At 39.0% G+C, this 15,746-nt stretch overlaps 1 protein-coding gene and 1 non-coding gene across 5 annotated transcripts in view; one reads left to right on the forward strand and one right to left on the reverse strand.

The window, feature by feature from the left end:
- The window catches only part of ZBTB46 (zinc finger and BTB domain containing 46), a 103,782-nt gene that overhangs the window by 70,483 nt on the left and 17,553 nt on the right, over positions 1–15,746 (forward strand). For 2 of the 4 annotated variants that reach the window (XM_038750203.1, XM_038750204.1), the window contains exons 5-7: positions 7,836–8,008; positions 8,896–8,947; positions 9,039–9,835. The exons of the other annotated variants lie outside the window; for them this stretch is intronic. In XM_038750203.1, coding sequence (XP_038606131.1) covers positions 7,836–8,008; positions 8,896–8,947; positions 9,039–9,601 — 788 coding nt within the window. In that variant the 3' untranslated portion in view covers positions 9,602–9,835. Of the gene's footprint in view, positions 1–7,835; positions 8,009–8,895; positions 8,948–9,038; positions 9,836–15,746 lie in introns of those variants that run through there. 4 annotated transcript variants of the gene reach the window in all.
- Positions 4,879–5,016, reverse strand: LOC119931859. Its single transcript, XR_005452166.1, has one exon. It is a non-coding gene; the product is annotated as a small nucleolar RNA SNORA7 (small nucleolar RNA).

A 15,746-nucleotide genomic window follows, 5' to 3' on the forward strand; every position in this document is an offset into this window, starting at 1 on the left:
CAGTTCCTCTTGTTTGCTTCCAGAGTAACTCCCAAATGGGCTAGGAAGAGGTAGAGTTCGGACAGGGTGGTTCAGCCCCCGCAGCAGCCCCGAGGTTGTGATGTGCAAACTCGCCTCTCCTCCCACTGAAAAAGAATAGGATTTTTCTTTACTTGACTTCATTTCAGTATGAGTAAAACTCATTGACATGATCGACATTTTTGAGACTTGGTGGAGGAAAGAAATCAATGGGTTGTAGTACTTCCAGGCTAAAAGCTCTGTAGGAATGACTGGGTTCGTGTGTGTGGTCAGGAGTGTTACCCTAAATGAGATGGAGAATATAAACAGTATAAATATAAAAATCTTTGCTGATGAGTACTGTGTGCTCCCAATGTGTCTGTCTCCAGTGCTCCCCCCGCCCCCATTCATAGATTGTGAATCCCTTGAGGGATGGGGTCTTTGTCTGATCCCCACCTGTATATTCTTTCCCAGTGCTTAGTAAAATGCTCTACACACAGTAAGTGCTTAATCAATACTATTCTACTACTGGCAGGTAGCAATGGTGATCTATAACCCCATCTGTAACATTTTTGGGAGCGGGGAGGAAGATCTTGGGGTCATTGTTGTCTGTTCTTTGAAATTATTGGTCTGATATGCAGTAGGGATCTAAAAAGCCACCAACGAAGGAGCTAATAATTAAAATCATTATTATGATCAGGTCTGGTTGCCATGTCGTAGGCAGGGCATAATAGAGCTAGAGAAGGCAGAGTTGGATTGGCTTGCCATGATCCTGGGAAAATCCTGGTGTGTCAGTGCTCATGTGGGCCAATCTGGGTGCATCCATGACTATGTATGTTGCCTGCGGGGAGAGAGTTGTTGGCTCTTTAAAGGCACCGGACCCCTCCAGAGCCTGGAAAAAAGCAGCACGCAAGCAGCAGGCTGCAGGAATTCACACACCTTAAGACCTCTTTCCTCATTCCACTCCCAAGCCTTTATGTAGTGGTGGGGGGTGGTTCCCAGTAAGTATTTTAGAGTCTGTTGAATTCTTTTTATGATATTTGTTTTTTATGGTGTTGGTTAAGTGCTAATTTCATGTCAAGCACTGTTCTAAGCACTGGGGTTGTACAGACTAATTAGGTCAGATACAGCCCCAATCCCGCGTGGGGCTCGCAGTCTAAGTCTGCGTTGGCTGAGGGAGCAACTTCAGTTTAATCAAATTCATCAGTAACTCCAATGGTGGAATGGGTGAGGTTGATTACGTGTTAATCATATATTTTCACAGGAGCCTGTACATTCATTGTGTTTAAAAGCCTGGAGACTAGTCAGGTAGCCATCAACATGATAATGATCACTGAAATTACATTGGATATATAGTAAACTCGTTGTGGGCAGGGAACAGGTTTACCAACTCTGTTACATTGTACTCTCCCAAGCACTTAGTAAAGTGTTCTGCTTGCAGTGCTCTTCAATTCTGGGAGAAAGTACACAAAAGGGCAACCAAGATGATCAAGGGGATGAGGAAGTTTCTGAATGAGGATATGCTGGAAGGATTTGGACTCTTCAGTCTGAAAGGATGCAGACTAATAGGGAATATGAGTAAAATCTATGAAATCTAAAAGGGTTGAGACTGGGTGAACACAGAATTGTTCCCCAAATCCTGCAACACCAAGATATGGAAAAACCCATGGAAGCTTATAAGAGGTAGGTGCCAAACGAACTAAAGGAAACACTCGCTTACCAGAAGTTGGACAAGTAAAAATAAGCCAGGTTGTATAAAATGAATGATTGAGTGGGTAAAGAGAAAAGGGTGGGGCCATGACTGCAAACAGGCATTCTATGGCCACTTACAGAGACAGAGTATTGGGTAGACAAACAATCGATTTAACTCAGCATGCCTTTTGTTCTTAAACTCCCTGTCTGGTGGGTCTGATTTGCAGCGTATCATAGGGATAGTGCATGGGACTCCAGAGCAGAAGCTTTTAGCGGCCACTCAGAAGTAGCCACTTCTGAGATTGAGTCACTCCACTCAGGTGTGTGTTCCAGTTGGTACCCAAGTGCAGAAAGGAAGTGCTGAAATGGCCCTGGAGGGGAAATGAGAGATTAATTAGAGCAGGCCACCTGAAATAGATGGGGTTTCAGAAGGGCCTGAAAGATGGTAAGAAGAATGATTCGCTAGATGTGACAGGGGAGAGAATTCCAGGCAGAAGGGAGTGTGTGAACAAAAAGTTGGCAGTGAGAATGGAGAGAAGGTGCCACAGAACGTAGGTGTGTTGAAGAGTAACAAAATGTGTGAGCTAGGGTGTGGCGGGAAAGCAGTGAGAATAGTGGGGGAGAGAGCTGATCAAGTGCCTTCAACCACTTGTCAGGAGTTTCTGCTTGATGTGGAGAAGAGTGAGCCACCTTTGGAAGGTTTTGAAGAGAGGGGAGTCGTGCACATAACAGTGTTTTAGGAAAATGGTCCAGACGGTATAGTGAAATATAGGCAGCAGAGGGCAAAGACTGGAGGCATGGAGGTCTGCGAGGAGGCTGATGCTGAGTAGATTAAATTTTAGTTTCAGACGTTTCTTGTATTTTACATGGATTTGAACTTGGGAGACCAGCTTGGTGAATTAAGGACACCGCTTGATTCCCATAGGATTTTATAGAACTTGTATTTTACCTTGTTCCTATCAAAATTCTTTATTTTTCCCTGTCCAAAAAAGCACTGTGGGAAAATATAAAGTTCTCATATTAAAATATTATTTGTAAATGGAAGAGAAACATCCTAAACTTTATGGTGGATAAGCTAGAATGGAGAAATAATACACCTCAATTTTGAGTATTAAAAAGATAAAACATCATTTGGCACAGAAGTATATCATGTTCATAAAGTAACGTAGTGCTTTTAGATTTTGCTAATTCAAAAGCCTTTTCTAATATAGTAAATGGGACTTCTTTTGCTAGTTGCTCATAAATGCCATAGGTATAACCCAGATATGGTCATTTAATAAACTTCTTTACATATCAGTAGATATACCATTAAAATTGTATATGTTTTTTCAGGTAAACTTTTGTATATTTGTAACTCTTTTCCATTCTTAGTCTCTTTCAATGTAAAATGGGCTAGAAAAATAATGAACAGTAGCAATCCCCAAGTTACCTTGTTGTGTCTAAACATCGTTTGATCTTACGTGATAGTCATAGATTTTCCTTCCTGATGCATCTTTACTTCGTAACTACTACAAATTTGTATTTGTAAACTCCTAAAATAAATGATTGGGTACAGCATACTGCATACTGGATGTGTATTGAGATTTGTCTTATATAATGATTGCTGTAGGCCTGGCTCCTTTGTGTTTTTTTCTGTGTACAATAGCTGAGAATGAAGTTGAAGAAAGGACTGTGTCTAAGCTTGTTTCTAATACAGCTGTCATGTCTAAATGATCCTAGTTGAGTTTATACTCTTGATTAATTCATGACTTTCATCTTATATTAACCCTCCTATTTATTCTGTATGAATTTTAGAAATTAGAACTCTGTTTTACCAATTAAACCATAAAAAGTAAGTTTGGGCTAAAGATCACTTGAAAACTCAGCATCAAATGATTTACATGATCGTACTCTTATGTTCTTTGTCTTGTGTTCCCACCTGAAGAAATTGACCGTGGATTTGAGTTTTTAAAGTTATAATTTCCAAAATGCAAGGGCAAACAAGATTTTTAGTTTTCTCATTGATATAACTGACTTAGAAACCACTTTCATGTCTTTAGACTCATATTTTGTGGGGTACATATGTCGAAGTTTGCCTTTTCCTGTTTACTTGGTTGTCTTTAGTTATTAAAACTGTTTATGTAACATTGGGTCCCCTGAAGTGCGTTATAAAGAAGCTTCATGATATACCAGGATTTTTCCCATGCATGCTTAGTGTTTAACATTTTATTTTTAGATTGTCTGTCATTGACAAGAATAATGTTTACTTGAAGCAAAGAATGTTTGAAATCATGCTTCGTTTCCTCAGGTTATTGAATTTTAATATATTCAGATTTTTCATTGATTTTCCTTGGGCTGACAGTTATTTGGGAGATGAATTGATATTTGAATGAAATATATTTGAGGGTAATTCAGATAGACTCAGGAATTTTTCTGTAGAAATACATGGGAACTTCAGTATGATCCCTCTTTTAAGGGGAGAAATGAACAGCATTCAGTAGACGCTAAATAAATGTCAACGGTCAGCAGCAGGAGAATGAGCACCTAAGTTAAGAAAATTCAGTTGTTGGGGTATGGCCTTCATTCAAATTCTCCCCAGCTCGAGTCTGGAACTAGCACTAAACTAATCTGTCTCCCTCCTACTTTCCTTACTGATCTCCTACTACAACCCAGCCCTCACTCTTCACTCTTCTGTCACCAGTCTACTCACTGTACTGCAGTTTCATCTGTCTCACCACCAGTCCCTTGCCCACATCCTCCCTCTGGTCTGAAACTCCCTCCTCCCTATCATATCTGACAGACCACCACTGTATCTACCTTCCGAGCCATACTAAAATCACATCATCTCCAATAGCCTTTCCTTTACCAGGCCCACATATAATAATAATAATAATGGTATTTGTTAAGTGCTTACTATGAGCCAAGCAGATTTCCCCTACCCACCCTCCGTTCTACATCACTTAAGCACTTGGATCCATATCCCTTGTCTTGTCTTAGGTGTCGAGTCGCCTCCGACCCATAGCGACGCCATAGACGCATCTCTCCCAGAACACTCCACCTCCATCTGCAGTTGTTCTGGTAGTGGATCCATAGAGTTTTCTTGGTCAAAATACAGAAGTGGTTTACCATTGCCTCCTTCCGCGCAGTAAACTTGAGTCTCTTCCCTTGACTTTCTCCCATGTCGCTGCTGCCCAGCACAGGTGAATTTTGACTTGTAGCAGATTGCCTTCCACTCGCCAGCCACTGCCCAAGCTAGGAATGGAAAGGGTATGCCTCTGCTTGACTCTCCCTCCCATAGTTGAGACTGTTAGAGTACCGGAAACTCTTCAGGTGTGACCCTGAGAGGACTGTACACATTAAGCACTAGATATTTACCCCAGCCCCTCGCACTTATTAATATACATTTCCGTCTACTCTCCCATTTCCCCTATTTGTAATTTATTTCAATGCCTGCCTTCTTCTCTAGACTGTTAGCTCATTATGGGCAAGGATCGTATCTACCAACTCTATTGTATTGCACTCTGTCAAAAGCTTAATACAATATTCTGCACCCAGTAGGCACTCAATAAATACCACTGATTGATTGAGTAGCATTATTGAAGGCTCTTACCCCTTCCTACTTTTCTCGCTCTTCCCTCTGATGTTAAAGCCATTATTTAACCTAGAAAATTACAGTTCTGAATGTTTTCGTGATTTTTTTTAAAGATTTATGGACAACAGGGCAACGTCTATACTAGGTAGATGTAATGTACTGTGAAATTTGCCATCTTGTAGTATACCAGTCCTAGAGAATCTCTTTTTTTAAATAAGAGTGATTTCAGTAGTAAAATGGGTAAATTGCATTTTTGAAATAACAGTGTATACCTATCTTATAAGAACTTTTCTGTGAGGAGAATGGTAAACCACAGTGATGGGTTACAAATGAGATTGCTGAATCACTTTGAAAATGGAATAGTATATCCATGTATCTTGGATTGGTTATGGATAACCTTGCCGTAAAGCACAGATTCTGTAAAGAAAAGGCAATGTCTAATTTTGGGGGGAGAGCCTTGTCCTCGATTTATTCATGGAATTTATATAATGCCTTTCTATTAAAGAATCTGCCACTTTGGAAAAAAAAAGTTACATGGAATTTAAGTACAACTCCATCATTTCTTAGAGTACAAGCAAAAATTGAATATAATTTGAAAATTTTGTTTTGTCATTTGTGCATGTAGTGTTGTATCAGATGTAAAAACTTGGTGCGACTTAATGTTGCCATTTTTAATTGCTTCAGTTTTGCATTGGTCATTTTGCTGATGTTTTTTAAATGCTTCAAAAGTTCACAGATGATATTTTACCTTTCTGTTTTCAATGATGATATATGTTTATGCTTGTAAGATTGCCGGTATGACCTTTTCAACGTGACCTTATACATCATCATTATTTTAATGTCTCTCTCCCCTCCGCAGACTGTAAGCTCATTATGGGCAGGGAACGTATCTACTAATTCTGTTGTATTGTACCTTCCCAAGCACTTAGTACAGTACTCTGCACATAGTAAGTGCTCAATAAATACAATTGATGATGACGATCAACAGTGTTAACTGTTACCATTTTTTGAGTACCCAATGCTATTTTGGTATATCACAGAATATAGGGAATACACAATCATCATCCTCAATGTTTACTTATTTACTGCCATTTTAGGGAAAATAGAAGCACATTGTATTCTGTATTTAATTTCCCAAAGCTACTTAGTAATCAGCGAATAGCATTGCATTGGACTGTAATTAGAATCTGGTGATTTTAACTTCATGAGAAAAAATTCTGGTGTTTTGGCCTCAAACAGGGTACTTGGGTCATGCCATTGCAACTCTTCTGGATTTTTTTTAACTATTTAATTTGAATATTGAAAGTGGATCCTACAGTCTGGTTTTGAACACTTTTTATTGCCTTTTAGGAAATCCTGTTGGCTTGGTTTAGAGTTAAGGAATTGGAAGCTCACTTTGTAGTAACTGAAAACATCATCAGATAATCACTAACCAATATATTCCAGGCTTTGTCAATTTGCCGTGTAATTTAGTTCCATGTTGCTTTCCACTAGCTCCTTTATAATAGGCTATCCTTATATTCACACTCAGTGGAAATCTTCAAAATGTTTTCCCCTCTTCTTTAAAATTTTCCTATTATGTTTGATATATATGTGTGTATTAACTTGATGAGGTCCCATAAGTTTTGTTCTAGTCACATCAAAAGAGTGAAACTAAAACACGATTCTTGACATGAACTAAAGATGGAATTGCTTTGCATAAAAAACATATGTGTACCTACGGATAAATGTAAAGCTTTTAATACTTGTGTAAAATAAAAGTGATGGTTCTTTGATTAGAATTGCCAAACTTTTCTGGCTTTGTCAGGTCTAAAAATAAACCAGGTTCACTGTTGTGCAATACCAGAGGAATGTCTAAAAAGTTCTTACCAAGTATTTTTAGTAAATCTTCTTTTAACACATTTGACACGTGTTCTGGGGTAACTAGTGGAAAATCCAGCAAGTCAGTTAATTTGTTCGCCATTTCTTCTCAATCCTCTTGACCCCAGGATGTGCACATATGCACAACACACATATGCATACACAAAGTGTTTGGGGATTTGTGAGTGAAGTTAATTCACATGTCCTTGGTGAAGGTATTTTTGTTCAGAGTTTTTAATATTTTCTTTATACTACAATTTGTAAGGTGAATTTGACACTGATACTTTCGAACAACTTTCTGAAAAAAAGAAATTGATAAAAATCTCAGCATACCTTTCTTTAGGTGAATAGTGGAAGCTCTTTTCTAAAAAGAAGGAAAGTGAGACTAATTGTACTTAATGCTTTTCCTCCCCTGTGATCCTGTCTATGCTGTAACTCTCTTTAGTGACCATTTTACTGCTGTGAGAGAGAAATTTTCAACCCAGACAACCCATGCAGGAAACTGGCGTTTTGGGTGGGAAAGCTGATTAAAGCATCCAAAAAAAAAAAAACCACCCAACCCCAGCAAAAATCCTGGCATCATTATACTGCTGCGTTCCCTCCCACTGACAGAAGATAAACTACAAGTGCTCATTCACTGCCTTTCGGGGCCTTTTTTTAAACCACCAGCTGGTGCTAGTTCACGTGGGTGAGACTCGTTTCCTGTGTTCCCCAGGGCCTGGCACCAACTTGAATCGTTCATGGGGCGAATTTGATAGCAAAGTGGAAGCATCATCTCCCCTGCTGCCTTCATCACACCTTTCCAATCAGAGCCCCCCCAGGTTCTCCCATTCTGGTGAAATGTCACCAGAAACCATGATAAAAGGAGAGATGCTGCCTTCAACCCAGGTAAGAGTCAAAGGATAGCCCCATTTTAAAATACTGGGGTGGGTTTTATAGGCTTATAAAAGAGACCTCATCAGAAAAAAAAACCCTCAAGAACTGTAGTTTGTATTTACCTCAGTAAGACATTTGAAATGAATAATTGTGCTTAAAATTTCAGATTGTAGTAATTCATTTCTAATATAGCAAATCGGATTCTCTAGCATTTGGCCTACCTTCTGCCCAGTCTCTTCCCTTTCTCGATTATCTTGAATCTGCTACTGGTAGAAGGCATGCATTGAGGTTTTTCAACGAATTGTCCTAAAATCTTTCATAGCCTGAGGTACGAAGAGTACATGCTTTAAAGTCATTTAGGATTTTCTTTAAAATTTAAAGTTCAGAAGCAGTTTCTTCCAAAAAATTTGATCCATGAAATGATAAATGTCTATGTATAAATGAAAACTCTGCCTCATGTAATAAGCAAAAGTAAACCTTTATTTAGTTCATTGTACTCAAAGTGCCTTGACAGAGCCATATTTCTTACAGATCAGTCCAGACTCGTGTTTTGCTCTACCCCATAGAGGGGTCACCATCTGCCAGACCGTGGCACAGTATAAAGAGCTTAAAGAAAAAGGAACTATTTATTTATCATTGAAACCATGAGACTAGAGACCGTGAAAAAAGAAAATAAGCAATCCAGGCCCTTACCTAGGTTTATGTATTTGTCGGGGAAAATAGTTACTTTTAAAGTTTGACAGTATTCTTGATGGAAAAATAAGCAGAGGTGAAATGGGCATCCCCAGTATCGTTGTCCTCTGTTTGGATTGTTTGGATTTTTTTTAGACTAACAATGTAAAACATTCTTATTTGGGTGTGTTTGTTCACTTTAAATTAATTGCATTTTTAATTTGCAGGTGACCCACGATGGCATTTTCACCTTCTGGCAGTTTGACAACACCGACCCAGGTAAATGGGAGCTGGGTTTAGAATCATTTGCTTTTATAGTTTCATTTGATTTTGCACTGGCTGCCTCTGACTTGTGTGTTTCTGTTTTTAGATATAAATGCTTCAAGACCAGAAGATGTGTATTTAAACAATGGAGCTCTCTCTCTGGACTCCAGCCTAAACCAGAGAATGATGTGTGGCTTCTGTGGAAGGATGTTGGAAAATCCAGTGAAGCTGAGAGAACACGTCCATGAACATGCCTTTTCCGTATTTCTCCCATTTGACTTAATTGACTATCCTCGCCCTCTGCTCACTAGCCTTGCTGATCACATGCCACCTGGTCAACTCGCCCGTTTCCAGTGTTCAAAGTGCCCTGCCAGTTTCACCCTAAAGTCAAACATGGACCGGCATGAAAAGACTATCCATTGTAATCACAAGAAGATGCAATGCCCCCATTGCTTTAAGTTGTTTAGGGACAAGACAGACCTGAATCGGCATCTTCTGTCTGTGCATTCCAGCGAACGGTCTTTTATGTGTCTCTTCTGTGGCAAGGGTTTTGGTACCCAAAAAAATCTTTCCACTCATGTTAAAGTATGCTACATGGGCACTTCCCAACCGGTGGAGGATGAACTTTTGGATAGTGTGGAAACTGATGAGGAAACAGCAGTTGACTAGCAAAGATGCTACACTTTCCTGTTAGCAAAAATAACTGGCTTCTAGCTTGTAACTTTGCTTGGAGGACTCATACTTTTTAGTGGGAATTAAATATGCACTCGGTACCATGAGCTCCAGGTTCTGAGGTAGAAATTTGAGAAGGATCTGGTTCTTTTTTACCTTTTCTTTTTTGGGTGGTCGTAGAGAGAAAGAATTGGAAATGTGCTGTAGCTTGCTTGCCATTAGGGAAGTAGAACCCACTACTTTTTATTCTGCAGTTAAAACACTGCACATCTTGCAAACTTAAAGTTGAAATACAGTTGATGGATTTTATTGAAGAGTATTTCTTCTTGATTAGCACTTTAATGGTGTTTTATGTTTCCAGCTGCACTATTTACTGCACCTTCCTCCTCCTATTCATAGATATCTGGTTTCAAAGAAAAATGAAATTGTCCATTTAAATAGAGATTATAAACCAGTTGAGCTGAAAGGAGTCTACATAGGTTATTTAGTCCATTTTCTCTCATCATAAATCTTTGGGGTGATGAGCTACTAGAAAGGTTTTGTTGTTGTTGTTGGGATTTGTTTGTTTTGGGTTTGTCTTTGAAAGATGTCCTTTTGACTAATAATTTATTTGCATTAGTTTACCTGTGGTAAAGTTAAATGGGCCTCTAGTTAGAAATGATGAACATTTTTAAACATTTCTGGGTTTGAAAATGTATCATTGGCTCTGTTGAAATTGACACCTGAGAGTGGATGTTCCTCTCTAGGCAGTAGGTTTGTTGTGGGCAGGGAACATGACTCCCAACTCTTGTGTTGCACTCTCCCAAGCACTTACTATAGTGCTCTGCACAAAGTAAGCACTCAGTAGATGCCACTGACTGGCTGATAGATTAATTCTGCAGTAGATTTTTAAGGTTGATTTTCAAAGGGAATTTTTTTCCCTTTTTAAATTTATTTTCTATTTTTATGGTATTTGTTAAATGCCTACTGTGGTCCAATCACTCTTCCCAGTGCTGGGTTAGATACAAGCTAATCAGGTTGGACATATGGGCTCACAATCTTAATCCCCATTTTACAGATGAGGTAATGGAGGCACAGAGAAATTAAGTGACTTGCCCAAGGTTACACACCAGCCAGGTGGTGGGGCTGAGATTAGAACCCAAGTCCTCTGGCTCCTAGGCCTGTGTTCTTACCGTTAGACCACACTGCCTGCCGTGATTGCCAGGTGTTGCTTCTTCCTGCATTATCATTGCATGATAGAGTCTCTCCTCAGGAATGACGTAATGAGCCTTAATCCTTCAGGAACAAGAACCTAGGCGAAGGAATTGATTATAGTGGTAGTGGCTTGTGCAGTTTGAGTGAGTGGGTAAGCAGGGCTGTAGAACATTGCTATATGAATATAAAGAGTTTTTACATGCAGTGCCCATTTACAGCCAGTGTGACCACAGCATATTGCCAATGCTGTGCCATAGTACCATGAATCAGGTAGTTGCTTTAGTAACTGCTGTGGTCTTCTCCCATTATTATCCAGGTATGATTCCTGTCACACCTAGATGGTGTGTAATTTTCATCACCAGTGGCCTAGTCCCACCAGGCAGAATATGGATGAAAACCCAGGTCTCACGATTGGTCCGTTGGACCAATGACAGAGCTATAAGTTAAATTACACTGTTCTGAAGTGCGTTATCTCAGATGTGGGGAGAAAGATACGGCTCTTAGTCACTGAAGCTTGAAACAGACAAAAGGAAACAGAGAGTGCATTGGAATTGGTGTTCCCCAAAATTGGAAAAGCAGAAAATGTCAAGGATGAGAAGGGTAAAATGGGTTGTTAGAGAGAAAGTTGGGGGTGAAAGGGAAAAAGTTAGGAATGTTAGATAGTACAGCCAAAGCTAGTAGAATAAATTTCACAGATCAGCCAACACAAAGTTCCTCCATGCATCCTTGTTGCCACTGACAGAGACAACACTGGTCTGATCCAACAGTGGTATGTCTTATATTCTTATACACATGCAAAGAACTAGATTTTAAATACAGTGTGCAAACTTTGTCATGGATTTGTCAGCAACTTCCTTTGGTGCTAAGTGGTTTTTCAAGTGGCAATGGATTTATTGTTGATATTAGCGAAAACTATCCACTGAACAAAGCCAGAATGCTCCTTGAACAAAACAGTTGGTTTTCACAATTATTACATGGTCATCGAAACTCTGCCAAGACAACTTAAATGGTATCTAAGTAGCAAGATTAAAATAAATTACTTGCAGTTCATGATATGTTTTTAGAATTGAAAAAGCAGTGTAGCCTAGTGGAAAAAGCATGTCTTGAAGTCAGGAGACCTGAGTTCTAATCCCAGCTCTGCTACTTGCTTGCTGTGTGACCTTGGGCAAGTCACGTAACTTCTCTATGCCTTGGTTTTCTCAAATGTAAAATGGAGATTCAATCCCTCTTCTCCCTCTTACTTAGACTGAGAGCCCCAAGTGGGACAGGGACTCTGACCTGATTAACTTGTATTTACCCCAGCACTTAGAACGGTGCTTGACGTACAGTAAGTGCTTAACAAATGCCATTTTAAAAAAATCTTGGAAGGTGCCATTTCGGATTAGGTTCGTACATTAAATCGTATTGCAGAATTTAGTTTGGTAGTTATTGTATTTTATTTTATACAATACTTATGATTGAGAAAATGGTGTGCCATATAGCTCTTTAGGTTAGTGATAAAAACAACTGCTTAAATCTTGTTGATATGCAGGTGAATGGTTTTTACAGTAACCCACAGAATCAAACAGTGGCACTTGTCTTAGGTTGATTTTTGGCTAGTATATGTCCTGAGGCAGGCTAATTTTGAGACCTATCTACCTTATTTCTCATCCTTGTTTTCCCCTCCTCCAAGTATTTGGGTAAGACCAGATTTGGCTTGAATGCTGTAGGTGTCTCTGGGACATCTAATAAGCAGGCAGCACCACCGTGCAGTAATCAGTGGTATTTATTGAGCACTTACTGTGTGCAGGGTACAGTGCTAAGCCCTTGGGAAAAGCACAGTGCAGTAGCATTAGAAGACATGCCTGGCAAGGAGTTAGGCCTGCCCTACCTCCTTTCCTACTTCCTTTAGCCAAAGGAAATGAACAGGTTCTCCTGGAATTAGAAGCAGATGGCAATGGAAATAAAAAAAGAGGAGAAGTAGGGACATCAAGAATGAAAGCCAGTGAAATCCAGAAATCCTGTTGCAGAATTTAGGAAATATTACGCAAGTATCTTGGAACTTGTTGTCAAGGGGAGAGGGGTTTTTAATAGAGCTGCATCGTATTCCCTTGATTTTTCCAGTCAGTCGCTGTTCATAGAACACTTATATTTCTGTAAAATTGCAGCCAAATGTTTTGATAGAGCTTTCTTTAGACTTTCAGATGCCAAATCAAATGAGTTTCCTCTATCACTGATTTAGAAAGCCTGCCACATTTAGACTTGGAATACGTACCTTAATAGAGATTTTTTTTCTATTTTTTAATAGGATTCTGTATTTGAACTTGGCACAGCAAGATTTTGATTTCTAAGAATATGTAATATCTCTGCATCTTTCATTTCATTCATCCTTCTTAGTGTTTTTATGGTTTGTGTCACTTTACTTATTCTCTAGGTCTTTGGGGAATATTAAGTTTTGGGTTTGAAAAGAGATGATCGGAGATTGTTCAGTACACTCAGTTCTGCCATTCCTCGTGTTTTCACTAGGCATCCTTGCTAGAACACTGTTAGGAAATTAGGGAATGTTCATCTGACACTGTGTACCTGTTTGAGTATGGACCGCATGGTGTCAGAATAAACGTTTTTGCAGATAATTTCCAGACCTATGAGTAGTTTGGTATGAATTTCCCTTGGCAATAGGTTTTGCAAGAATGCAAGCCCCTCACTGTAGGAAACTAGGTATAAGTCTTTCAAAAAAAAATTGACAGGAATATCATAAGCCAACTTTTTTACAAGCTGGAGGTACCAAAGGAATTATTTTTAAAATGCACAATAATAATGAAAGTTACCTCTGAATTCAGTTATTACTTGAGAAAATTATAAAGTTCATAATGCAGATACTTTTGAAAAAATGCACAATTACTTAAAATGTTTGTAAAGAAATATTGTCCTAGTTTTAGTGTAAAACTCTTAGGGAATAAATCCTTTATTTACCTCGTGTTACTCTTTATGCCATATAGTTGTTTACCTCACTGGTCTTGGTCGATGATCATTTCCTAGGATTCTGATGCTGCTACTTTTAGGGAATATCACTTACACATTTTAACATTTTTAGAAAAATCTATGCATTACACACTTAGATCAAAGTTGTTGTTATTAAATGTTTAATAAATCTATACTATGAAACTCAGAAACCTAAAATATGTAAAACCTTTAAAGTATTTTTGTATGTCTCAGTGTTTATAGAAATAGAAATCATGGATATTTTTAAAAATTATCTTGTTTTTAATAAAACTGCTTCCAAAACACTTTTGTTGCTGTACAGTTCTGAAGTACTCAAACTGTGAGAATTGTTGAGGAGTTGCTCTGGTTTGGGGGATGAAGATAGTAGAAATCATTTTTATTGCTTATTTTGACTTTAATTAATTAATGAAGGTATGAATAAGGGAGTTGAGATTCAAGTAAGGAGTGAAGCCTGGATCTTATTCCTGATTTTGTTTTGACTGTATAATTTCGGACAAATCTTTTACTCTGTTCGTGTCTCAGTTTCTCCATAAAAACCTTTCCATTTTCCTGCCTGAGGGATTGCTGTAAATACACTTCAAAAAACTTAAAATAAGGTGACAAGTGATTATTTTCAAAAGAACATAGAGATTAATTTTGGAACAGTGAACAGTCAAGTAGGCTTGTATTTAATTCAACATCTCCTTCTTGGTCTTTGCAGAAACCTTGATTTCAGAGCTATATCGCTTTTTAAAAAGTGGTCCAAGACCATTAAATTTTTCAATGACTTCTGTGATATTTGTCCCCCATTTTCTCCTAGATGTTGGAAGAAAGAGATCCAATCTCTCTGAGGAGATGAGCCCCAGGATGGACCGCCCCTGTATTAATCATTCCAGACATTGTCAGTCTCCCTCAGGAAGGTCTGTCACAGTCTTGAGGGCCAGGGCCATGTCAACTGGGTGTTCTTCCTTTATGGACTGTCCTCTTAACAAATACTATTGGCAGCAGAGAATCAGCCTCTGGATAGAGCATGGGCCTGGGAATCAGAAGGACCTGGGGTCTAATTCTGGCTCCGCCACTTGTCTGCTATGTGACCTTGGGCAAACCACTTAACTACTCTGTGCCTCAGTTCCCTCATCTGAAAAATGGGGATTAAGACTGTGAGCCCCGTGTGGGACAACCTGATTACCTCGTATCTACTCCTGTGTTTAGAACAGTGCCTGGCACATAGTAAGTGCCTAACAAATACAATAATAATAATAATAATAATAATAATAATAATAATAATAATAATAATAATAATAATAATAATTTCACTGACCCTCAGTTACTTCAACTGTAAAATGGGGATTGAGACTGTGAGCCTCATGTGCGACATGGACTGTGTCCAACCCAATTTGCTTGTATCCACCAAAGCGCTTAGTACAGTGCCTGGCACAGAATAGTGCTTAACAAATATAACTATTATTATGATGATGATTAGTGAAGCAATGCTCATCATATCTCTGGTGTAGTTTCTACTGCTGCTGTTTGCCACTTCAGCACTAGCCAAGGCAGAGAGGGAAGCAGCATAGGAAATCTCTCCTCCCTTTGGGAGCTCCTTAGTAGCCGGGGCCATAAGCAATTTCTCCAGTGTGCCAAGGATTTGCACTTGGATTTGTACCCTTCATTCACCTCACCCTCAGCACTTACGTACCTATCTGTAATTTATTTTAACATCTGTCTTCCCCTCTAGACTGTGAACTTCTTGTGGGCAGGGAGTCTGTCTACCAACTCTGTTATATTGTTCTCTCCCAAGCGCTTAGTACAGTGTTCTGCATAGAGTAAGCACTCAATAAATATGATTGATTAAGGGACTTCCTTGGAGTCGGGATGAGGGAATGCAGGAGTACCAAACTGAAATGAAGGGGAAGTCAGTAATCCTTTGTTGTACATGACAGGGCCGGATGCATCCATATAAGAGTAATCTGGGAATGTGGTCTGCAGT

Source organism: Tachyglossus aculeatus, chromosome 8 (genome assembly GCF_015852505.1).
Source record: "Tachyglossus aculeatus isolate mTacAcu1 chromosome 8, mTacAcu1.pri, whole genome shotgun sequence".
NCBI lineage: Eukaryota > Metazoa > Chordata > Mammalia > Monotremata > Tachyglossidae > Tachyglossus > Tachyglossus aculeatus.